The sequence below is a fragment of the Lontra canadensis genome, unplaced genomic scaffold (genome assembly GCF_010015895.1).
Source record: "Lontra canadensis isolate GAN:19392208 unplaced genomic scaffold, GSC_riverotter_1.0 scaffold132, whole genome shotgun sequence".
Taxonomy (NCBI): domain Eukaryota; kingdom Metazoa; phylum Chordata; class Mammalia; order Carnivora; family Mustelidae; genus Lontra; species Lontra canadensis.
Genome location: NW_022631126.1, coordinates 1,199,411 through 1,223,681, shown reverse-complemented (window position 1 = coordinate 1,223,681; position 24,271 = coordinate 1,199,411). Strand labels below are relative to the sequence as shown.

The window sequence follows — 24,271 nt, the reverse complement described above, 5'->3', positions numbered from 1 at the left end:
CTGGATAGGGTGCCTGGCTGGCTCATTTGGTTAGAGCATGCAATTCTTGATTTCTGGGTTGTAAGTTTGAGCCCCACACTGGGTGAAGAGATGACCTAAAAATAAAAATCTTAAAAAAAAAATACAAATACATGGAAACAGAAAAATGTTAATTTCAAAACAAGGAGTGTTTTTTAAATAAATAAATAAATAGATAGATAGATAGATAAATAGATAAATAGATAAATAAATATGGACCCATCCCACTCAGGGGCACAGGGGCCTGGTCGATCTTCCTCCCAGTACTGTACCTCACTTTGGTTCCTTTGGTTCCCCCTTTTGGGAAAGAGAACATCCTTTCCTGCCCAGGTCCTAGTGAGACATGCATCCAAGACCCACTCCCTCCTCCCTTCCTGGGCTCCAGCTGCTGCTGGCCCTCCAAGAAAGGAGAGGCCCTGAGCTGGGCTATTTTGGTAACTGGGGTGGGCACCCACAAGGCTAAGGTTACCCTGGTATGTTGAGGGCTCCCTGGGGCAGGACTATATAACCCCAGAGGGACAGGCACAGGCTGACTCTGCTCCTTTCCAGCCAGAGCCACAGCCTTGCCCCCAGGAGACTGAAGACATGGTAAGAATCCCCCAGCCCCTACCCAGATCCTTCTGACCTCAAGGCAGCCTCACTTTTTAAAAGAAAGTACCCAATTCCCAGTCCAGTAAGAGGAAACAGATGAATCCTCTCTTTCTTGGCATTGTTAATGAGGAGCATACAGAACCATGGTCTAAATCTGCCTAAGTCTGCCAAGGATCATCTGCCCAGACTCTCCACTCACAGGAGGCCCATCCCTCTCAATGCATGCTCCATAGCTTCCTGCACTCCCCCTTCCTAAAACCCTCTGGGATCAGTCAGGCAAGGATTCCAACTCCCATTTTATAAATGACAGAGCAGAGATTCAGACAGGGTGAGTGAGTAGATCAGGGTCACACAGCGAGTCCGGGACTCAGAGGAGGCAAGCCCAGGGCACTGAGAAGGGGACTTGTTGAGTCCCACTTGTTGGGAAGGATGGAGGATAGGAATGTGGGGTTGCACCAAAGCATGTCCCCTCAGCAAAGAGGTCATAAAGAGGGGAAAGCCTAAAACCAGAAGCATTGCTTTTAAAAAATGACTCAACTCAAAGAACCCTGAATCTAATCCATTGCCTCCAAAGAGGAGGAGGCATTAGCTCATGGACCCCTTTGCCCATTCCTCACCCCCACCCCAACCCCAGGCACCCAAGAAGGCCAAGAGAAGGGCAGTGGCAGAGGGTGGAAGCTCCAATGTCTTCTCCATGTTTGACCAGACTCAGATCCAGGAGTTCAAGGAGGTGAGTAAGGGGAGAAGGGAGACTGAAGACTGACCAAAGGCACCCCCTGCCGCCCCTCCCCCCAATACTGCCTCCCTGGAATGTGCACCTGTTTGGGGGGAGGGGAAGGGCTTAGAACTCCTTGCTCCCCTCCCCATTTGGCATGCAAGGGAACAGCTGGCTGGGGACCAGAATCTGATCTGCCTGGGGTAAAGATGCTGAAGCCTGGCCACAGGGGACCTAACCTCTCCTTGCCCCTGCCTTCCACAGGCCTTCACGGTAATCGACCAGAACCGGGATGGCATTATCGACAAGGAAGATCTGCGGGACACCTTTGCAGCCATGGGTGAGCCTCTTATCCCACCTGTAAAGATTCAAGGCTTCTGAGTACCAGGAATTCAGAAGCCTTGGGTTTCAGCCCTGCCGGCTCCACGCTGGGCCTCAGTCCACCCAGACGAAAAATGGGTGGGATGATCTGAATTTATGGGAAGGATCAACCCCTGGCCATGGGACCCCACTCCAGCTTCCCCCACCCTGCTCCAGGGCGCCTCAATGTGAAGAATGAGGAGCTAGATGCCATGATGAAGGAAGCCAGTGGTCCCATCAACTTCACCGTCTTCCTGACCATGTTTGGAGAGAAGCTCAAAGGTGAATGAGGTGTCCGGGGTCTGAGCCCCCAGCTGCCTCTCCCCAGACCTTTCAGGGACAGACCCTTCAGCGACTCTTGAGCTTCATGTGCCTTCTGATCCTCCAGGTGCCGACCCTGAGGATGTGATCACTGGCGCCTTCAAGGTCCTGGACCCTGAGGGGAAAGGCACCATCAAGAAGCAGTTGTAAGTGACCCCTCCAGCTTCTCTGGCACACAAAGCCTCCTTAAATTCTTTTTTTTTTTTTAAGGTGTTTTTTGTTTTGTTTTAGATGTTATTTGTTTGAGAGAGAGAGAGCATGGGGGCAGTGGGGATAGAGAGAAAGGGAGAAGCATGCTCCCTGCTGAGCTGGGCTCCATCCCAGGATCCCAGGATCCCAAGATCATGACCTGGGCCAAAGGCAGCTGCTTAGCAGACTTAACCCAGGTGCCCAAGCCTCCTTAAATTCTTACCAAATATTAGATATGATGGAGGGACTAAGGGAAAAATTAGGACTGTGGAAATGGGCAATAGGATTACATTTTCACAGCACATATAGGAGGGGAAGAGCAAAAACTGGGAGTCCAGACTCTTTAGAAGACCAGTGAGGGATCTAGAGTGACTTCGGTTTTCAAGCTGATACTAGGAATGGCAACCAGATGAGGTGGGAGGGAGTGGAAAGGAACCATGAAGCCCAATCTCAACTTCCCATATGTCACCTCTCTCCAGCCTGGAGGAATTGCTTACCACGCAGTGTGATCGCTTCTCCCAGGAAGAGGTGAGCAGGGGAGGGGGCCCGGGAGAAGCAGAGGAAAGGGGGAGGGCAGCATACAGAACCCGTAGGAGACGCCCCTGCATCTTTCCCCAGATCAGGAACATGTGGGCAGCCTTCCCCCCCGACGTGGGAGGCAACGTAGACTACAAGAACATCTGCTACGTCATCACGCATGGTGACGCCAAGGACCAGGAGTAGGGGACCCTCTTAGGCCTCAGCTGGTCAACGCCTTGCAGCCACCCCCATCCCGACTCTAATAAAACTAAACTGGTCTCTGTTTCTTAGCGGTGGCGCCTTCAGTGAGTTTGTGGGAGAGGGACTCCGGTGGGACAGCGGGGCTGAAATACCGCCTGGCAGGAAGCCAGCGCCCAACAAATGAATGATTTGTGGCCCAGAGGTCTGGGTGGGGCGGTTCCCTTCCGCCACTTATTCCCTCTGGGAAAGGAAGACTCGCGTGACCTCAGGGAAACTGCTTTTATTTTTTATTATTTAAGATTTACCGATTTATTTATTAGAGAAAGCGCGCGAGCAAGGCGGGGCGGGAGGAGAGGTGCAGAGGGAGGGGGAGAGAGAGAAAATACCTAGCAGAGTCCCCGCTGAACAGGGAGCCCAGGGCCGCTAGATCCCAGACCCTGAGATCATGACCTGAGCCGAAATTAAGAGTCCCACACTTGAACAGACTGAGCCACCCCATCCCTGAAATTGCTTTTATTGAAGTCACAACTTGATTGAAAAGCGGCAGGGTGGGGGCCAGAGGCGGGGCTGGGGGCCAGGGGCGGGGCTGGAAGCTGGGGCGGGGACAAAGGCGGGGCTACAGACTCAGGACTGGGCAAATCTGTTAGCCCGCGAGCCGCCTGCCGGGGCGGGCCTCTCGGGCTGGGGCTCCAGGATTGGTCAGGAGACCGACTGAAGGCGGAGCCGAGGTAAAGCAGGGCGGGGCAGGGTCCTCAGAGAGCGTCCGACTGCTCTCCCTGAGTCTGGCTCTGCTGCATCTGGGCCTGCATCTTCTCCAGCATCTCTTGCATGCGGCGCAGCTGTACGGGGGCAAGATTGTAGGCGTGGGGTCGGGGAGGCCAGAGAGGGACTTCGAAGAGGACTTGGGGCCTTAGGGGAAGTGGGGGGAGAGAGATCCTTGCTCACCTCTTCGTCTTTCTCGCGGATTAACTTCTCGGTGTCTGCCAGAGGCAGCATGGGCAGCGGGATCTCTGTGGCGCTCTGGCGGGAGAGCTTACTAGGGGGCGGAGGGAAAAGGGACAGGGAATCAAGGGCGGGACACTCCGTTGTGGGTCGCAGAAGCGGGGCGGGGTGGGGGGCGAGGTTGGGGTCTAGGAGGCAGGGCCCTGTCTTTTCAATTGCGTAAGCAAAGTGGGCGGGGAAGGATTCCGGGAGAGTGGTCTGGGTGGTGAAGGCCGGGTCCGGGACTGTGAGGGCCGGAACTTGGGAGCCCTTGGGACTCAGGTCGGGCTCTCACCTACGACTGGCCCGATCACGAGCCCCAGGCCGGGCCAGGCTCTGTAGGCAGCGGGCCCGGTAGCCCTCGTAGAGCAGATCGTGGGTCACCTCCTTCAGGTCCTGCAGGTGGGTCTGCACCAGCATCCGTCGCAGGTTCAGGAAGTCGCAGTGATGTGGGTTCTCCACTGCGGGACGGACCGGCGAGCGTCAGGAAGCTTTGAGTCCAGCCCTACTGGCCGGGTCGGGTCTACCCCGAGTCCTGCCCCCGCTCTAGGTGAGGGTTTTAAGTGCGAGGACCCCTCTTTTGGCTCTTAGGGCTCCCAACTTCATGTGGTGGGTGCGGTTGACTCAGAGGCGTTCTGGGCTCCCTCTTGGCCTCAGAAGCCGCGCCCACCTTACTCACCCTCCACGGTGCCCCAGGAATAGCGGCGTCCCCTCACCGGACGGGTCCCCCCGTTCCTCACAACCTCGCAGGAACCAACCACTGCGAAAGGGATGCTTTCCTGGAAGGCAGGAGTCAGGGATCACCGTTGGAACACGCCCCCCCCCCACCCCACACCCCGCCGAAACCTTATTGTCAGCCTCCACCTCCACATCCACTTCCCTCGCTTCTTTGCGCCTTCCTCCTTTGCCTCTGCACCTTCATTTCTGCATCCTGCCTCTTGAAGTCTTCATCCTCATCAGAGTCACAATCAGGGAACTGGTAGATGTTGATCTTCTCCTCTTTCAGCTGGTCCCGGATCTAGGAGCAGACATGCACAGACAGTGAGAAACAGAGGCGGTGAGCTGCAGACATTGCTTGGCTGGACCCAGTGAGACACAGGTTCCCGATGGTCAGAGACAGAGAGGAAGACATGAAAGAGATAGTAACATACAGGATGCCCCAGACCAAAATCTCAGAGGGGCGCCTGGCAGGCTCAGTCAGTAAGAGCATGTGACTCTTGATCTCAGGGTTCTGAGTTTGAGCCCCACATTGGGTGTAGAGATGACTTAAAATCTTGGGGCGCTTGGTTGGCTCAGTGGGTTAAGCATCCAGCTTGCTTTCAGCTCACGCCTTCATCTCAGGGTCGTGAGTTCAAGCTCCGTGTTGGGCTCCACGCTCGGCGTGGAGCCTACTTAAAAAAATAAATAAAAATCAAAAATAAAGAAATAATCTTAAAAATAAATCTCAGACAATGAGAGAGATATAGATGGTGAAAAAGAGACAAAGACACCCTAACGGGGATGACTGAGGCCTGGAAAGATTGTAAGATGAGGGAGACACCAAAGGCCCTGGAGAGAGAGGCCTAAGCAGAAAGAGTGGGAGGGGCCTCTGAAGTCACAAGGCGGGTCATCCTCCCAGGGCTGGAGGGATGTCAGGAGTCATTAAGTCTTTGCTGCCACCCTCAAGTATCCAGTCTGGGGATTGTATTCTGGGCCTCCAGGGACACGGCTCCTTCAGCCTTCCTTGGAAACTTTCTCCCACAGTGTAGCTTGACCTGTTAGGCTTCCCAAAGGCAATCCCAAGATCAAAGAAGTCAAAGCTGAGCTCAGATGTGATAATGACTTCTGGCTTCACATGGGCCAAAGCAACCAGAGGTTACCAGACATACCTTCTGCTTGAGGGCCTGGGTTTCCTTCGGCATCAGGGCATCTGCTTTGCCAATGACTGGGATGATGTTGACCTTTTCATGCACTGCCCGGAGGAAGGCCACATCTAGGGGCCGGAGCCTGCATGGAGAGATTGGTCAGGCCTCAGCCTTAGGCCACAGAAACCCTCCCTGCCCCTCCCCAAATACCCCCACCCCTCAGGGTGTCCCCCAGACCCTCGGCCAAAGGGGGAGATGAAGTAGAGGCAGCAGTGAACACGGGAATCCTGAATGTTCTTCCGGTTCAGGCCGCTCTCATCCCTCAGATACTGCTCGAATTGCTCCTCAATGTAGTGCACCACAGGCTGCCAGCTGGGGTATGGAGTGAGGGAGTACAGTCAGAGAAGAGTGGCTGCAGGGCAAGGAAGGGGCAAGGCCAGCCAGGACTACGGGGGTGGGAACTAGTGTCTTGGGCTCCAACTAAAGACATCAGGAGAGATCAGCAGGGTGTAGTCAGATGTAGGGAAGCATGGGCACTCTGGGCCACGTGGCCCCCAGAAGCAGGCCCCACCTTCTGGGGAGGGCAGGGGCAGAGCAGACCAGCCCTGGAACTGAGCCCTCATCTTCACAGAGAAGCCACATCAGGCAGCTTAGTCCCCGCTCCTTCCCCTGCTTCTCACCAGTCTGAGCAATCCACGGAGTCCCCAAAGCCAGGTGTGTCCACCACAGTCAGCTTCACCTTAATACCCCCCTCCTCGATCTCCACACCCCGGCGCTCAATGGTCAGCGTTTGTGTCAAGCGAGCTGTGGGGACGGGGAGAGGCCAGGGAGCTGGGTAAGGGTCTGAGCCGGGAATGATTTCCCTTCTCAGAATTACAGTTGTCCCACCCATTTTTCAGAGGAGTCTCAGAGAAAAGCAACGAGCTGCCCAAGTCCCCAGAAAGTCAGGGGAAGAGCCAAATGAAAAGAAAGAGCACAGCCTGGGGATGGGAGAGACTGAGTCTCTGGAGAGGATGGGAGGGTCTTACCACTGGCCTCTGGCAGTTGCCGGTCCTCGTAGAGATTGGTGAGAAACAGGCTGTTGATGAGGGTGGATTTTCCCAGGCCTGACTCCCCTGTAGACAAGACAGACCCTCCCATCTGGTCAGGGGAGGAGACAGCCAGGGTCTCTGGAGGAAGCCCACTCCCAGCCCCCACCACTGGTCCCCTGTCCAAAACCCATCAGACCTGCTACCATGAGTGTGAAGTCAAAACCCTTCTTGACGGACTTGCGGTGCAGCTGGTTGGGGAGGGCGGCGAAACCCACATACTCCTTGTCCTGTTGGTGGGAGGGCAGACAGTATGAGGCTGCTGGGAGCAGCAGGCAGGGCCCGCAGGATAACCTGCCCTTGCGGGAGAGAAGTCAGCCTACTGTGGCTTGACCTGAGCCTGGCTACTCTGGGGATTGGGGGCTGAGGGCAGAGATGCCTGTATTCTGGGACAGAAGGACTCACCATGACCCTGCTAGCTGTCGCTGCACCTGTTGTCTCTCCCCACTTCCTCTGGTGGGGCAGGAAGTTGAGTGTGGCAAATAAGGGGGCGGGCAGTGTAGGAAGCTGAGATGCTCGAAAGGGTGGAGAAAGCCAAGACCAAGAATACCTGGAGTTCTCACTTCCTGGATCCCTTTGGCTATCCCCCCATGGGAAGCTTTGGCACCTCAGTTCTCTGCACACCCTTATTCCAAGCCCCTACTCTAGCCCCATCACCCTAGTGGGAGGGAGGGGTGTAGGCAGAGAGGAAGGAAGCAGATTGGTGTCTCTAACAAGTGAGATGAAGGCTTTGACTGGGATGGTTAAGAAAAAAGTTCCCAGGGTCTAAGTGGACCAAAAGTCATAATAGGATTAGAGATGGAGGGGGCCATCAATTTTCCTTACTAGCTCGGGCAACTGATTCTTTTTCTTTTTTTCATGCAATTGATTTTTTTTTTAAGATTTTATTTATTCACTTGGGTGAGAGAGAGAGAGCACACTACACATGAATAGGGGAGGAGGGGAAAGGAGAGGGGCAGAGGGAGAGAGAGAAGCAGACCCCCAGCTAAGCAGGGAGCTCACCTTGGGGCTTGATCCCAGGACCTTAAGATCAGACACTTAACCACTGAGCCCCTCAGGCACCCCTTTGTGCAACTGATTCTTTTTTTTTTTAAGGTTTTTTAATTATTTATTTGACACAGAGAGAGAGAGATCACAAGTAGGCAGAGAGGCAGGCAGAGAGTGGGGGGAAGCAGGCTCCCCGCTGAGCAGAGAGCCCAATATGGGGCTCAATCCCAGGACTCTGAGACCATGACCTGAGCCGAAGGCAGAGGTTTAATGCACTGAGCCACCCAGGCACCCCTGTGCAACTGATTCTTAAAAGGACTTCAAGTCTTTGGACACCACTGCCAGAGAGACCTTCCATTAGAATCCTGGCCAAGGCAGTCCCCTGATGTACCTCCTTCAGGGCCTTCCCAGTAATTTCAGAATTAACTCTGAGTTCTGGCCTGGCAGCCAGAGCTTTCCACATCTGACCTCATCAACCATCCCTCACTCCTCCTTGGAGAGCGCCCACATCCTTCACTCTGTCCACATTGAGCTTTTCCTTCTGCTCTTCCAGATCTTTCAAGGGTTTGATTCCAAGATCTCTGCTTGCTCCTCTAGGAAATCTTGCCCAGTTATGCCAGGAACAGTCGTTTTCCCTCCTCCAAACTCTCTAACACCTTCCACAGACCTCTCCCCAATGCTTGCATTTGTTTATCTGGCTATCTTTTCTACTGGTTGAGCTTTCTGAGGTCATGGACCATTTCCTCTTCATTTCTGCATCCTCAGTGTCTTGCCCTGGGCCTGCCACAAAGCAGGTGTGGGGAAGTAATATACTAGATGAATGTGTGCATGAAGTAATGAGTGAATGAAGTTGGTCATGGCCTAAGGCTAGCAAAACATGTGAAAGGAGCCATGCTTTGGAGGCAGAAAGCTCTGCAAACCTCAGTTCTCCCACTTATTATGGGAACTTGGGTGAGTCACTGCCTCTCTAAATTCCATTTTTCTCCTGGTAAAATGAAATACACACATTTCCACCTGGTTTTCAGGACTCCTGAGTAGTTTTGAATGCCATGAGCTTTGGAGTCTGATCAGCTGTATACACGAGCCCTTTATGAACTGTAGGCTTTAGCCTTTATGAACTGAGTCACCTCTCTGACCCTCTAAAGCTAGTCTCCTCCTAGGGCCTCGAAGGCCTGGCTTGAGCTTGATCGTGTCTACTGCTCCAACCTCATTTTCTTTCTCTACTCCTTGTGGTTCTATTTATTATTTCCCTGTTACCTGCTGTTGTGGGCTCAATTATGTGTCTCCCCCCATTCCCCAGTCCCAAATTCATGTGCTGGAGCTCTAATCCTCAATGTGACTTGGAAAGAGGGCCTTTAAGAAGATAATTGAGGGGGCACCTGGGTGGGTCAGTTGTTAAGCGTCTACCTTCAGCTCAGGTCATGATCCCAGGGTCCTGGGATCAAGTCTTGCATCTGGCTCCCTGCTCAACGGGAAGCCTGCTTCTCTCTCTCCCACTCCCCCTGCTTGTGTTCCCTCTCTCGCTTTCTCTGTCAAATAAATAAATAAATAAAATCTAAAAAAAAAAAAAAAAGAAGAAGGTAATTGAGGTTAAATGAAGTTGTAAGGACCCCTGATCCCATAGGTCTGGTGTCCTTATAATAAGAGACACCTGTGATCTCTGCATAGGTGCAGAGGAAAGGTCACATGACCACATAAAGCCACTCTAAGAAGGTGGCTCTTTGCCACCCAAGGAGGCCAGAAACCAGCCCTGCTGCCGCTGGGAGCTGAGACTTCCAGTCTCCAGAACTATAAGAAAAGTCAATGTCTGTTGTTTAAGACTTCCAGCCTGTGCTTTTTTGTTATGGCAGCTGGAGCAGACAGGTATACATAGTAGCTCGTTCCTATCCCTCACCCTAAGGCAACCACCCTAATGTGCTTCATGTATAGTTTTTTGGTTTGTATACATTTCAAAAAAATGTGTAGTAACATTACATGTTTACACAAATGGTCTTATACATACATATGTGTATATATACACACACACATATATATATATGAATACATATTTGTTAACTTTTTCATTCAGCACTATCTTTTTAAAACTTTTTAAAGTTTTTTTAAAAAGTAATCTGTACACCCAATGTGGGGCTTGAACCCATGACCCCGAGATCAAGATTGCATGCTGTTCTGATTGAGCTAGCCAGGCACCCCCTTCTGCACTATTTTTTAAGATCCATCCATGTTGCCATGTGTGTATCCGTCCTTACTCAAATTTATTTCTATCACTGTCCCCTTCGTGTGACCTTGGACATCAAGTCCAGAACCTCTCTGGGTCTTACTTTCCTTATCTATCAAATGGGGGATTGGAATCTCCTGCCACATTAAACTCAGAAGTTGTTCAAGGGTCAGAGGATTTTTTTTTTTAAGATTTTATTTATTTATTAGACAGAGACACAGCGAGAGAAGGAACACAAACAGGGGAGTGGGAAAGGGAAAAGCAGGCTCTCCGGGAAGCAGGGAGCCCAATGCTGGGCTAGATCCGAGTCCTGGGATCATGACCTGAGTCAAAGGCAGATGCTTAATGACTGGTACCCCCGTGCCCCCACCCCCACCGTCAGAGGATTAAGAGATGTATGAACTTGCTGTGTGATCTTGGGCATCCTTTACTTCTCTGTGACTTCAATTCTTTATCTGTTAAATGTTAAATTAATAATTGTACCTCTTAGGTCACAATGGGGATTATATGGTCTAATGAACATAAAGCTCTTAGTTCAGTATCCAGCATCTGAGATGAGCTCCCACAGAATGCTAGTTACTTCGAGCATGACTTGAGCGGAGGGCTATGACAGTGTCATCATCCCAAACCTAGTGACTGCTCCTTGCTGAGGATCCAAACAGGGACTCAGGGTTTTGGCCCCTGGGGAGACGGAGACAGCCACCTGTAAGTGTGCCACAGAACACGGGTGCTAAAAATGTCATGCAACAAGGAGATAAACAGAGGACTTGGAGAAGCCAAGGGAAGGGATAATTATAACCCTCCTCACTCTACCGCAGCCCTTCCTCCTGTATTTCTTATCAAGCTGAGCAGGCCTAAGGTCTTAATTAAAACTTGGAGCTCCTCCCCTCTGGGGGACACAAGTAGGATGGACCCTTGGCCAGCACCGATTTAAACTGTGCAGGCGGGGGCACTTATATGAAGATTTTTTTTCCCCATAAATATGTCCCTATAAAGGTATTTTCTCTTGTGGTTTTCTTTCTTTCTTCCTTTCTTTATTTAAAGAGCTTATTTATTTATTTGACAGAGAGACATAGCGAGAGAGGGAACACAAGCAGGGGGAGTGGGAGAGGGAGAAGCAGACTCCCCGGGGAGCAGGGAGCCCGATGCGGGGCTCCATTCCAGGACCCCAGGACCATCACCCGAGCCAAAGCATAACCAACTGAACCACCCAGGTGCCCCATTATTAATTTATTTTTAAAGAGATTTCATTTACAGGGGCGCCTGGGTGGCTCAGTCGTTAAGTATCTGCCTTTGGCTCAGGTTATGATACCTGGATCCAGCTGGGACAGGGCTGCTTCCATAATTTGGCTATTGTAGATAACACTGCTATGAAAGTCAGGGTGCATGTATCCCTTTGAACTAATGTTGTTGTATTCTTTGGGTAAATACCTGGTAATGCGATTGCTGGGTTGTAGGGTAGCTCTATTTTTAACCTCTTGAGAAACCTCCATACTGATTTCCACAGTGGTGGCACCAGTTTGCCTTCCCACCAACAGAGCATGAGGGTTCCCTCTTCTCTACATCCTCGTCAAGACCTGTTTCTTGTATAGTTGATTCAGCCATTCTGACAGGCGTGAGGGGAAATCTCGTTGTAGTTTGTTTGCTTCTTTTAGATTTTATTTATTTATTTATTTGACAGACAGAGATCACAAGTAGGCAGAGAGAGAAAGGGGGAAGCAGGCTCCCTGCTGAGCAGAGAGCCTGATCAAGCCCTGGGGCTCGATCCCAGGGCCCTGGGATCATGGACCCTAGATCCCAGGGTCCTGAGATCATGACCTGCGCTGAAGGCAGAGGCTTTAACCCACTGAGCCACCCAGGTGCCCCTCATTGTAGTTTAGATTTGCATTTCCCTGATGATCAGGGATGTTGAGCATCTTTTCATGTATCTGTTGGTCACCTGCATTATCATTTCTATAGGTGTTGATACTTGGATTGTCTCCGTTTTTTCTCAGTTGACGAACAATGCTGGCCTGGGTTGGTCATGTTTGTGGAGCCATCATTGTGTACTTGTCCAGCTGTTTCCTTAGGCCTTTCTGTAAGGGGAATTACTGAGTCAAAGGAAGTCACATATTTGAGGCGTTTGTGCCTGTTAACAAATTGCCCTACAGAAAAGGCTCTTGGGGGCGCCTGGGTGGCTCACTGGGTTAAAGCCTCTGCCTTAGGCTCAGGTCATGATCCTAGGGTCCTGAGATTGAGCCCTGAGTCGGGCTCTCTGCTCAGCAGGGAGCCTGTTTCCTCCTCTCTCTCTGCCTGCCTGTCTGCCTACTTGCAATCTCTGTCTGTCAAATAAATAAATTTTTTAAAATCTTAAAAAAAAAAAAAAGAAAAAGAAAAGGCTCTTGGCTTGTAGAGATAACATGAATTACAGGTAGCACAATATTCCATTTACACACTTATTACTCCAGCGAATTATGTCCATTCATTCATGCAGTAAGTTTTGGGGCCTGTTCAGAGTAAAATCCTACCTTGAGAGTCCTGTGGAGTAATATATAGTAGATAGACATCTTCGCATTTAATCATCTGGATTAGTTCTTTTTCATCTTGCCACCAATCTTATATTCCCAGCAGGCATCTCTAGAGGGGCTTCTGCACCTTTGGACCCAAATTCAGGTTCAGACCCAATAACTCCACGCTTTCTCTTCCCAAAGTCAAAGGTAGCTCTGTGATGAGTATGGCGTGTGGGCTGGCCACCCTTCAGGGGAAGGTTCCTCCAAGAGGGGCTAGCTCTCTGTCATCTGGTACCCTCTTACCTCTGTTTTCCAGCTCAAGTGCCTGGCACCTGTTGGGGCTCCAGGAAATGTTTGTGGAACAAATGAATAAACGTACTGTTCTATCTTCAGTTTCCACTGCTTTCCAACTATGTGAACTCATGACACATTAAAACACAACTATTCTGTCTTCCTCTTGGAGAAGAGGTTTTAACCATCTTTGGATCTCAAACTTCTAGCACATAGTAGGTTTTCAATTAGTGTATAGGCAGGTGTTCATTTCATTCCCTCTGCCTGGAGTTCATTCAAACCCCGCTTCAACCTGCTCTGGACTTTGCAGAAATCCGAGCTGTTCTGAAAGGTTTAGCTCAAAAATGCCAGTTTCTTTCTTGTTGCTCCAGCCAAAAGAGTAAAAGCTATTATTTTTGGCTAAGCACTTTATACATATAACACATGTGAATTCCTAACCACTCAAGTTAGCTATTATCATCCCCATTTTACAGGTTAGGAAACAGAAGAAATCTCCCCAGGGTCAAACAGTAGTAAATGACAAGGTCAGGAATCAGACTGCAGGAATGGCCTTAAAGACAGAGTCCACAGCCACCAACTCGACAGATCTCTCTCCACTCCCATCATATTTTTCTTATCAGGTTGGTAGAGAATCTGGCTCATCACCCGCACATCTCCATATTCTACTGGACCAAGAGCTTCCTGAGTTCCTTAGTATTTTCAGCGCTTAGACAGTGTCTAGATATTGGTTGGTGATCCCTAAGTATGTGCTGATTGATTTGTGGTCCTGGTTTCTGTCAGTGTCTAACATCCATGCACACCAGGCACCCAGAACCATGCAGACTCATTCCCACAGCTTAGAATTCTTCCTGCTCTCCCACACTATCTTGTACCAGTACATGGAACTCTCTCATGCCCTCACAATTCTTTTTATAATTATTCATTTAAGAGAGGTAGACACAGATGGAGAGAGAGAGAGAGCACAAGCAGGGGAGAGGCAGAGGGAGAAGGAGAAGCAGACTCCCCCCTGAGCTGGGAATCCAACAGGAGGCTTGATCTCAGGACCTGGAGATCATGACCTGAGCCCAAGGCAGACGCTTCACCATCTGAGCCACCCAGACGCCCCTCACAATTCTTTCTTTTTCATGATTGGTGTGCTTACCACATCGAACCACCCAAGGACAAATCTTCTATGTGTTTCATCTCTTTATCCCAAACTCTTGGCTTAGCATTAAGTGCTAATTAAATGTGAATTAATATACAAACCTCAGTCACCCCTCCCTATCATCAGATCATCAAGGGACACTTCCAGGCACTCCCCTCTTCCCCAAAGGCAAGCTTGCTCAGAGCACAGATACCCGGGAACACAGACCCAGCCATGGCAGCCAGGAGCCAGTGGCTGCACCAAGCTGGGAATCAGGGTTTAATGTTTTTAGGTTCTCCCTGGGTTTGGCCTTTGTAGGTCTGTTGACCTGTCCCCTAGTCTCCCCGTGGGCTCTTTCTTTGTGTCTCTATCTCTTTGTCTCTGCCTGTTTCACTGTCTGTTCCTCTGCCTCTTGGCATGCTTCTCTCCGGATTCCCTTCCTTTTCTTATAGTTTCTCCGACTGGGCTTCATAACTATCTCTTATGTTTCTACATCTCTTTGTCTCTGGTGGCCAGTCTCTTGCTCCTGTATTTTTAGGCCGTCGCAGTCTCTTGGTCTCTCTCTCTCTCTCTGCCTTTGTGTCCTCTCTGACTCGGGGCTCTTAGGTTACGACTTTATGAGTCTCTGGCTCAGGGTCTCCGCTCCGCCACCCTCTCCCCATCATTTCTCTGGAGTCTCCCTCTATCCTCTAGCTGCTGCTCGGGCCTCGGTCTCCCCTAGCCCAGCCCCCCTCCCCACTCCACCCCCGGCCCTAGGCCTCTCGGACCGGCCCCGCTTTGTTTCCTGTGTCTCGGCGCCCCGCCCCCGCCCCGTCTGGGGTCTCCGCCGCCCTCCGCCGCCCTTTGTTTGGCGTGGTCTCTCCCCCACCCCTTTCCCTGGGTCAGTCTTCGGATCTCTCTTTGTCTCTCCGGGCCGGTGTGGCTGGCGCAGTCGGCAAGCCCCGGAGGTCGGCGCCGGTTGCCCGACACAGCGATAATTAGGAAGCGTCTTCGGACCTCAACACCCGGCTCCAGCCCAGGAGGTACACAGTTAATACCACCGAGTTCGGGCCACTGTCCTCGGCTTAGAGTAGCCCTGTCCGCGGCTCGCGGCCTCCCGCGGGCCACCGAGCTCCGGAGGACGCGGGCGGCCCCCACAGGCGCGCAGCTCCTCCCAGGTCCTAGAGCGGCTCGGTGAGGACCAGCGCTTCCGCTTCCCGTCCCCGCCCCCGGCGGCCGCCCCCGGGACGCCTGGGTCCGAGCCCCCTCCCCATTTGGCGCGGAGCCCGCATCCCGGGGCCGCCGGCGGCTCGGGCAGCGGAGCCCGGCCGAGGAGCCCGCGAGGGTGCCGGGGTGACATAGCCGGAGGCGGCCAGGAGGAGAAGGGGGCGCTGCAGGCCGGAAGGAGCAGCAGGTGCAGGGGCGGCCGGCGGCGCGGGCGGGGGTCACCGGGAACCGCGCCCCGCACCTCGGACCCGGCCGCTGCCCGGTGCTCGCGGTGGCCGGCAGAGGGCAGCGGCAGGGCGCCGCGGGCCGCACATGGCTGTGTGACCGTGGGATTGTGTCTGTCCCCTTGCTCAGGGCGGTGTGCGGGCGATGGAGCGCGCGGTGGAGCCCTGGGGCCCGGATCTCCAGGGCGCAGAGGAGAGGGAGCAGCTGAGAGGCGCCCGCACAGGTGAGGGCCGGGGCGGGTGCGCCGCCAGCGGCAGGTAAAGGCCGGGTGGGGACTCCGGTGCTGGGCTGTGTTTGGCCTAGACCCAGAAAAATCGGACTTGAACTGTGCTTCTAGGGGGAGGGGGAGGGGAGCAAAAACCGAGGTTAAGGAGCCAACGTTTCTGAGCACCTACTGTGCGTCAGACCGTGAGGGGCTCCATCTCAAGGACTCTCCCGGCTCCTCGACAATCATCACCAGCCTCACTGCCTCTGCCCTACTTCAGGCCTCGTTTTATCTCATCCTGACAATTGCAACAGCCTCCCCACACCCCTGTTCTCTTCAGTGATGCACTCAGCGGCCACATTGATCCAAGTCCAGATTTAATCGTTTCCCTTCTCAAAAACCTTCCCTAGCTCCCTTTTGCCTACTAATCAAAAGTCTAGTGTTCGATCTAGGCCTTACATGCTTAATCTAGTCCCAACATCCCTTTTCAGCTTTATCTTTCATTCCTCTCCATGGTTTACTCTTTTCTTTTGTTGTGAAAGCGTGGCCCTGTCTCCTTATTTCCTCTCTCTCCTGTGACAGCAGTTATTCTGAGCCCACAATTAGAATTATTTGTGCTTGATCGTCTCTCTCCTACCAGCCTTATGCATTTTGAGGGACAGGCATATGTCTGGGTCCTCTCATGTACACGCAAGATGATTGAAGTAATAAATTACAGGGTGGGCTAATATAAGAAGATATAATAAAAATAGCAAATACTAGGTTTTCCAAATAGAGACAGTATAACGTGGTTAATACAGGCTTGGGAATTATACAGAACTGAGTTAGAAATGTGACTTTGCTACTTTCTAACCTTTGTAATCTTGAGCAAGTAACTTAAATTCTCTGAGTCTTCCTGTCTATAAAAACAGAGTAGTAACCGTATTATCTCGTAGCATTGTTTGCAAGGATTCAGTGATGCCTAGTTCGGTGACTGGTACACGTTAAGGGCACATGTTAAGGAAATTACCATTGTTAATGAGAGGGAGCAATAATAAGTGTTTCAGAAGTTCAGAGGAGAGAGAGGGAAAGCATCCTTGTGACTGCAGATTGTCAAGGAAGCCTTGCTGGGGAAATTGTTATCAAAGATAGGGGCTGAGCCAAAGGGCAGGGTCTATTGCTCCCTTTTCTTTCCCCAGGTATAGGGAGAGAGAATGTGGAGATTTCTCAGCCGGATGAGTTTGAACATACCCCACAGGAGGATGACTTGGGGTTCAAGGAAGAGGAAGATTTGGCCCCAGGTCATGAAGTAGGAAATGCCTCTCTCAAACCTGAAGGCATCCAGACCTGGGATGACTTGTGGGTCCAGAGAGAGGGACCAGGAAAACCTCAGGCTCGGGACAGAGGTCCCCGGCTCCTGGGAGAGCCACGTTGGGGCCAGGCTAGTGATCGGGCTGCTGTGTGTGGTGAGTGTGGCAAGAGTTTTCGGCAGATGTCAGATCTGGTGAAACACCAGCGGACCCATACAGGGGAGAAGCCTTACAAGTGTGGGGTCTGTGGCAAGGGCTTTGGGGATAGCTCTGCCCGTATAAAACATCAGCGAACTCATAGTGGTGAGAAGTCCTACAGAGCCCGACCACCAGCCCAAGGCCCCCCAAAGATTCCTCGGTCCAGGATCCCGGCTGGTGAACGCCCCACTATCTGCGGCGAGTGTGGCAAGAGCTTCCGGCAGAGTTCTGACCTGGTGAAACACCAGCGGACACATACGGGTGAGAAGCCCTACAAGTGTGGCATCTGTGGCAAGGGCTTTGGTGATAGTTCTGCTCGCATAAAGCACCAGCGGACACACCGGGGGGAGCAGCCTCCCCGGCCCGTGGTGCCCAGACGGCAGCCTTCTCGAGCAGCCACAGCAGCCACCCAGGGACCCAGGGCCCAGGACAAGCCGTATATCTGCACCGATTGTGGCAAAAGATTTGTGCTCAGCTGCAGCCTTCTGAGCCACCAGCGCAGTCACTTGGGGCCCAAACCCTTTGGCTGTGATGTGTGTGGAAAGGAGTTTGCCCGGGGCTCAGACCTGGTGAAGCACCTGCGGGTGCACACAGGAGAGAAGCCCTACCTGTGCCCTGAGTGTGGCAAGGGCTTCGCTGACAGCTCTGCCCGGGTCAAACACCTCCGCACCCACAGTGGGGAGAGGCCTCACGCCTGCCCAGAATGTGATCGCACCTTCAGCCTCAGTTCCACCCTTCTCCGCCACCGCCTCACTCACATGGAGCCCCAGGACTTCAGCTTCCCAGGCTACCCCCTGGCGCCCCTGATCCCCAGCCCACCCCCCAGCTCAAGCCCACCCCCACCTCCCCTTGGCACGAGTCCCCCGCTGACACCTCGAAGCCCTTCACATTCAGGTGATGGGCCGTTTGGCCTGCCTGGCTTGGAGCCAGAGCCCGGGGGCCCCCAAGCTGGGGAGCCCCCCCCACCACTGGCAGGGGACAAGCCCCACAAGTGCCCTGAGTGTGGCAAGGGCTTCCGCCGAAGCTCGGACCTAGTGAAACACCATCGCGTGCACACAGGGGAGAAACCCTACCTCTGTCCCGAGTGCGGCAAGGGTTTTGCTGACAGCTCAGCCCGAGTCAAGCACCTCCGTACCCACCGTGGTGAACGGGCTCGGCCACACCCACCATCCACTCTCCTGAGGCCACACAACCCCCCTGGCCCGGCCCCCACAGCCCCTCGACCCCGAGCCCGAGCCCAGCCCTCCGGACCCAGCCAGCCCCATGTGTGTGGCTTCTGTGGGAAAGAATTCCCCCGGAGCTCAGATCTGGTCAAACACAGGCGTACACACACTGGGGAGAAGCCATATAAGTGCGCAGAGTGTGGCAAAGGTTTTGGGGACAGTTCTGCCCGCATCAAGCACCAGCGTGGGCACTTGGTTCTGAGGCCCTTTGGGACAGGGGATGGTCGGGCAAGGCCCCTCAAGGAGGAGCCACCAACAGGACTGGAATGATGGGGTCCAGTGAAGATGGAAGCCCAGGAGACCAAAGGGAGGGTGTCTGCTGCTTAAGCAGAGACTAAAGGGCCGGGGAGGTGGTGGGAGGGAGAAGGAGGGGAAGAAGTGGGAGAAAGGAGTGAATAGATAGAAATAGAGATTGGAGACAATGACCTTGAAGCTCAGGAAACTGTCCTGGCTGGGCTCAGTCAGGACCTTGACGGTATGGTCTATACCCCCAGCTTCTAGAACACTGCCTCATATTCTGAATAGTGTAGGCACTCCATACTTATTGAATGAATAAACTGGCCTTAGCCTGAGGGCCCTAAAAAACCCTAAATTCTGCTGCCTCTTAACCTGTTAAGAATTGATCCCACCCAACTTTGCCTCTAGGAGACCAGCACCCTGGCCAGCACCGAACAGGGTGGTTTTGACTTTGAGCCACAGCAGTGAGACTTCAGGAGTTTGGGGGTGGTAGAGAGGCAGGGGGCATCTTGAACCTTCTGATGGGAAAAGTATTGCTATGTGGATTGCAGTATGCAGTCTTAGGCCACTAGACATGGTCTTAGCCAGGAAGGGTGCTGTTGGACAGCCCAGACCTTCCTGCCCTGGAGAACCCCAACCAGCCCTAACACCTGGACGCTGGCGGAATAGACCAGAAACAGCAGGAGGAGCAGTCATACACTCGATGCCAAGCCCAGGTCCTGGTGGATGGCAGCAGAGACAAAGTGGCTGGGTGAGGGCGGGACTGGAGTGAGGAGAGGCCAGGGAAGCTCCAAGGCAGGACAGCCACATCTCTGTGTATCTCCTGGCCAATAAACTTTCTTGTCTGAAGCTTGGACTCTGCTTGTGTGTGTACGGGGAGGGGGTAGGGGAAGGTGTCAAAGCCTCACCACTCGGGGTTAACTTGTGAGGGTCCCTTGCCCTCTTCGAGCCGGTCAAATAAAGAAGTTGGAATAGTCAGCCGCTTTCCAGCTAGTTGGAAAAAACGGCCATCAGGTCTGTCAGCTGATGCCCCAGACCTGAGTTCTGGCTGTCCACAGGCGCCACCTACGTCACAACGTCGAGCGCGACCCCTAAAAGGAAAAACACTCGGCGCCCCGGGGGTGAGGGTGGGGTGGGGGTAGACAGAGTAGATCGGGGAGCGCCGTTGCTATGGCGACAGGTGGGGGAGAGAGAAATGTGGCCGTCTGTCTAGTTCAGGCACGGAGGTCCCCCAAACTGAGGCTCTGCCTACTGGGAAACCCCGCCTCCCCGAGGCCCTTTTTTTTTTTTTTTTTTTTTTTTTTTTTGGGCGAGAAGCAGGTCATTTGACTGCTTAGCCCAAAGGGAGGGCAAAGGGGATGCCTCTTTATCCCCCGGAAAAAGCAACCATATTTTCCCAGCGACCCATGCGTCATCAAGAGCAAGACTCCCAATTCCTAGCTTTTTCCGAGGAGGGCGCCAGTAGGAAAGAAAGCAAAGAGGAACCGACCTGATTGGCTAGTGACAAAAAAAAAGACGAGGATAGTTCACCCATCTAAGAAATGAAGTGCAGGACCGCTCTGCAACTTCGCGGGTTGGGCGTCTGGGCGGTCTCCATGGGGTATTGGTTCCTGGACAGAGGCTCTCGCGAGATCTTAACAACGGGCCCGGCTTCCCTAGAAACCAAGGGAAGCCGCCTACTGCGCCCTTCCTCTCGAGCTTCCCACCCCTGCCAAGTTGCTTTACACACTCGAAATGCTGCGTTCAGGCCTGGGGTCCTTGGCGGCTTCGGTCCTTAGGGGCACACGCACCCATAGGCCTGAACGGAGGCCTTTGGGGGGCGTCTGGAAGATCGCCCCTGCTGGTTTCCGTGTTTCCCCACCCTACCAGTCTCCTGCAGTGATCTTTGTAAAATTACATCTGTTTGTGTCGCTCCCTATTAAAAACCCTGCCGTAGCTCCATATGTCTCCTCTGGAAAATGTAACTCCTTGGCATCCAGGTTGGCATTCAAGGTCTTCCATTTGTGTGGTTTCAGCCCTGTGCTTCCTAAATATTGCTTCTTTACTTGGAATGCTCATTCCCTCCGCCACCCCACCCCCGACCTGTTCAGCTCTCCAAGTCAGACCACTTCAAGCATTGCTTTCTCCCCGAAGCCTTCCCTGAACCTCCAGCCTGAGTTAGAATCTACTTCTTCTGAGCACTTGAAACATGGAGAACTTCTTGAGGATGATTACCAACTGTGTGCTGGGTGTGGGGGTTACGAGGATGAGTAACAGTCTCTGGCCTCAGTTTCTATGCAGAAGACAGACGTTGGCCAAATAATTACAAGTGTAGAAAGGACTATGCAGGAAGAACAGCTACAGAAGAGAGTCCTAACTGATTCCAGGGCCTTTCCAAAGAAGTGGCAGCTATGTTTAGCCCTACAGATTGACTTGGAGTAAGCTAAGAAAGGAGGAGTGAGGGATGGTATAGGAGCTGGAGTCTTCTAGGCAGACAGAAGAGGTTGCTCCCAAGTCCTTGGGCATTCAAGAACTGAAGCAAAGTTCTAAACGGATCTGAACTCAAACAGTGAACTGTCCCAGCAGGACCCTGGAACACAATAGGCCTCACTAAATACTTCGGTGCGCAGTGTCCTTGGAACATGATATGGTCTTCACAAGAGTTTACAGTCCCACAAGCTGCTACCTCCTTGTCAATATGTCATCTTTGAAGGTCCTTCACATTTATCTCCTCAGAGAAGCCCGCTCCCGATAACCACTCCCTTCCCAAGGGGTTATTGTTATTCATTCATCTTAATATCTGCCAGAACATTTATAGACCTACTGCTTATCTTTCATACATATATATTTATACTTATTCATATAAAATATATATTTTAATTACAATCTTTTTTGCTAGACTATGAGATTCTCAAGAACAGGAACTGAATCTGAGTTCAGGTATATACTTGTACATGTTTGTAGAACAAGTGGACAGAAGTCCTTTTCTTCTTTTCCAAGCATCTATTCCAAAGCCCTCCTCTGGCAGGACACCCTTCCAGGGGTGACTTTTCACTGTTCCCGGCTGAGTCTTCTCACTGATTGAATCAGGGCAAGCCTTTTGCTAGAACTGGGGTTCCAGGCATAACCTGGCCCCTTCCCACATCTACTCCATCTCTCATGTTACATTTCCCCTTGCTAACTCACTTGGCTCCAGCTGCACAAACCTTCTTTCTGTTCCTCAAATATGCCAAGCTTATTCTCACCTTAGGCCTTTGCAGGTTTTTTTTTTTAATTTTTAAAGCCTTTATTTATTTATTTGGCAGAGAGAGAGAGAGAGAGAGAGAGATCACAAGTAGGCAGAGAGGCAGGCAGAGAGAGAGGAGGAAGCAGGCTCCCCACTGAGCAGAGAGCCCAGTGTGGGGCTCGATCCCAGGACTCTGAGACCATGACCTGAGTGGAAGGCTGAGGCTTAACCCACTGAGCCACGCAGGTGCCCCATGGCCTTTGCAGTTTTGTCTAGAACACTTTTCCTCCAGATTTTCAAATGCCTAATCCTTTCTCATCATTCCAGATTCATCTCAAGTATTATTTCCTGAGATGCCTTCCCTACGCACATGAAAGAAGCCCCCAAGGGGTGCCTGGGTGGCTCAGTTGGTTAAGCATCTGACTCCTGATTTCAGTTCAGATCATGATCTCATGGTCTTGAGATTGAGCCCAGCATCGGGCTCCATGCTCAGCAAAGGGTCTGCCTCAGCTTCTCTCCTTTTCCCTCTGTCCCTTCTTCCCCTGACTCTCTCTCTCTCCTTCTCCTAAATAAATAAATAAGAAAGCCCCCAACCATACCCACTCTATCGTATCCACTTGCCCTATTAATTACATTATCTGCAATTATCTTGTTGATTTACTTGTTTACATTTTTACACTCTTAAAAGTGCTGTAGCTGCCAAGCTTTTTGTCTGTTTTGTTCACTACTCCATCTAGGCATCTCTAATACCTAGGATGGTACCAGGCACATAGCAGGGCCCACACAACCAGAGCGGAGATCTTGAGTGTGAGTATCCAGGCATCTGTCCCTTTTTCCTTGCTCTGAGGAAGAGCAAAAGTTTGACCAGATGTAATCCCAACATCCAAATTATGCCCTGGCCTCTGAAGACTGAGACTCAGTTTGAGAACTGGCTCTGCCACCAATTTCTTCATGTAATTTCATGTCGGAAAGATAATTTGGTGCAACAGAAAGATCATGAGCTTTGGAATCTGCTACTTACCAGCTTTGTGACTTCAAGCAAATTACTTAAGTTCTCTAAGCTTTGTTTCATTTGTCAGAGGGAGACAATATTATTATTATTTTTTAAAGATTCCATTTAGGGGCGCCTGGGTGGCTCAGTGGGTTAAAGCCTCTGCGTTCAGCTCAGGTCATGATCCCAGGGTCCTGGGATCGAGCCCCGCATTGGGCTCTCTGCGTAGCGGGGAGCCTTCCTTTCTCTCTGCCTGCCTCTCTGCCTGCTTGTGATCTCTGTCTGTCAAATAAATAAATAAAATCTTAAAAAAAAAGATTCCATTTCTTTACTTGACGACAGAGAGAGCACAATAAGGGGAACAGCAGAGGGAGAGGGAGAAGCAGGTTCCCCACTGAGCAGGGAGCCAGATACAGGACTCGATCTCAGAACCCTGGGATCACGACCCGAGCGGAAGGTAGAAGCGTAACCATCTGAGCCACCCAGGGGCCCTGGGAGACAATATTATTGATCTCCACAGGGCTGTTATAAATAGACATAAGGATCGCAAGCACTTACTGAATGTTTTCCTCTTTCCTTTCTGAATCTTAGGTGCCCCATTCATGAAATGGGAGAATTGGGTACCTTTTTCAAGAGAACTGGAAAATACAGATCTTTATACAAAATATCCCAATTTTTAAGTGTGGGAAATTAAAATGTGTAAAAGACCACTATTTTTTAAAAACGAAACTTTTAAGATATTTATAAAACTCCTGATTGATTGATTTTTTTTTTTTTTTTTTTTTTTTTTTGGTCAGGGAGCGTGTGCACAGGCAGACAGAGTGGCAGGCAGAGGCAGAGGGAGAAGCAGGCTCCCTGCTTAGCAAGGAGCCCGATGTGGGACTAGATCCCAAGATGCAGGGATCATGACCTGAGCCGAAGGCAGCCGCTTAACCAACTGAGCCACCCAGGCATCCCTCCTGATCTCTTTTTAAAAAATATTTTATTTATTTATCTGACACAGAGAGAGATCACAAGTAGGCAGAGAGGCAGGCAGAGAGAGGGAGAAGCAGGCTCCCTGCTGAGCAGATAGCCCGGGCTCAATCCCGGAACCTTGGGATCATGACCTGAGCCAAAGGCAGAGGCTTAACCCACTGAGCCACCTAGGCGCCCCTAAAACGAATTTTTAAAAGTAAAAATAACCTGAAGGCCAAACAAGATACTTCTGTGGACTGGATCTGAGCTACTGGATTTGGGCTACTAATTTTCCACTTAGCCTATCAGTTGTCAGGAATGTTATGACAACCCTTATTGTGTAACTTAAGCAAATTCCGTTTTATCTCCCTCAAGTTCATTTAGCTCACCCGTAAAATGGACCCACCCTTACGAGGATCAAAGATCAGGTGTGTAAAACGTTTAGCATAATGCTGGCGAGTAGTAGGCACACCACCCAGTAAGTAGCTGCGGTAGCTTGGGTGGCTGTTGATTTGGGAAGTACATATTCAAAAGGGGCAAAACATCCCATAGGCAAGGAGACTGGGAAGGCGACGCCGGGAAAGGAGAAAAAATGGGAGAGGA

At 51.7% G+C, this 24,271-nt stretch overlaps 3 protein-coding genes across 3 annotated transcripts; 2 read left to right on the top strand and 1 right to left on the bottom strand.

The window, feature by feature from the left end:
- The first annotated feature begins 465 nt into the window (after positions 1–465).
- MYLPF (myosin light chain, phosphorylatable, fast skeletal muscle) lies at positions 466–3,003 on the top strand. The gene is made up of 7 exons (XM_032842579.1): positions 466–606; positions 1,244–1,339; positions 1,589–1,664; positions 1,862–1,966; positions 2,073–2,151; positions 2,674–2,722; positions 2,813–3,003. The coding sequence occupies exons 1-7, from the start codon at positions 604–606 to the stop codon at positions 2,915–2,917; spliced, it is 513 nt and encodes a 170-aa protein (XP_032698470.1). The 5' UTR covers positions 466–603; the 3' UTR covers positions 2,918–3,003.
- Positions 3,004–3,493: 490 nt separating this feature from the next.
- SEPTIN1 (septin 1) lies at positions 3,494–15,274 on the bottom strand. The gene is made up of 12 exons (XM_032842644.1): positions 14,990–15,274; positions 7,233–7,466; positions 6,967–7,057; positions 6,768–6,854; positions 6,420–6,543; positions 5,977–6,111; positions 5,764–5,881; positions 4,812–4,913; positions 4,575–4,674; positions 4,191–4,356; positions 3,860–3,950; positions 3,494–3,753 (listed from the first exon to the last, which is right to left on the bottom strand). The coding sequence occupies exons 1-12, from the start codon at positions 15,272–15,274 to the stop codon at positions 3,667–3,669; spliced, it is 1,620 nt and encodes a 539-aa protein (XP_032698535.1). The 3' UTR covers positions 3,494–3,666.
- On the top strand, positions 15,229–18,867 carry ZNF48 (zinc finger protein 48). The gene is made up of 3 exons (XM_032842588.1): positions 15,229–15,328; positions 15,496–15,589; positions 16,750–18,867. Exons 2-3 carry the CDS (start codon positions 15,511–15,513, stop codon positions 18,549–18,551), a joined length of 1,881 nt encoding a protein of 626 aa, XP_032698479.1. The 5' UTR covers positions 15,229–15,328; positions 15,496–15,510; the 3' UTR covers positions 18,552–18,867.
- Positions 18,868–24,271: the final 5,404 nt, after the last annotated feature.

Excerpts from the sequence above, each read along its gene's own strand:
- MYLPF (XM_032842579.1), top strand. Across the intron at positions 1,967-2,072 it reads GTTTGGAGAGAAGCTCAAAG|GTGCCGACCCTGAGGATGTG; the intron begins GTGAATGAGGTG and ends CTGATCCTCCAG. Across the intron at positions 2,152-2,673 it reads GGCACCATCAAGAAGCAGTT|CCTGGAGGAATTGCTTACCA; the intron begins GTAAGTGACCCC and ends ACCTCTCTCCAG.
- ZNF48 (XM_032842588.1), top strand. The coding sequence starts at position 15,511 with ATGGAGCGCGCGGTGGAGCCCTGGGGCCCGGATCTCCAGGGCGCAGAG. Across the intron at positions 15,590-16,749 it reads GCTGAGAGGCGCCCGCACAG|GTATAGGGAGAGAGAATGTG; the intron begins GTGAGGGCCGGG and ends TTCTTTCCCCAG.
- SEPTIN1 (XM_032842644.1), bottom strand. The coding sequence starts at position 15,274 with ATGTCACCCCGGCACCCTCGCGGGCTCCTCGGCCGGGCTCCGCTGCCC. Across the intron at positions 6,544-6,767 it reads GCAACTGCCAGAGGCCAGTG|CTCGCTTGACACAAACGCTG; the intron begins GTAAGACCCTCC and ends CCGTCCCCACAG. Across the intron at positions 4,675-4,811 it reads GGCAGGATGCAGAAATGAAG|GAAAGCATCCCTTTCGCAGT; the intron begins GTGCAGAGGCAA and ends CCTGCCTTCCAG.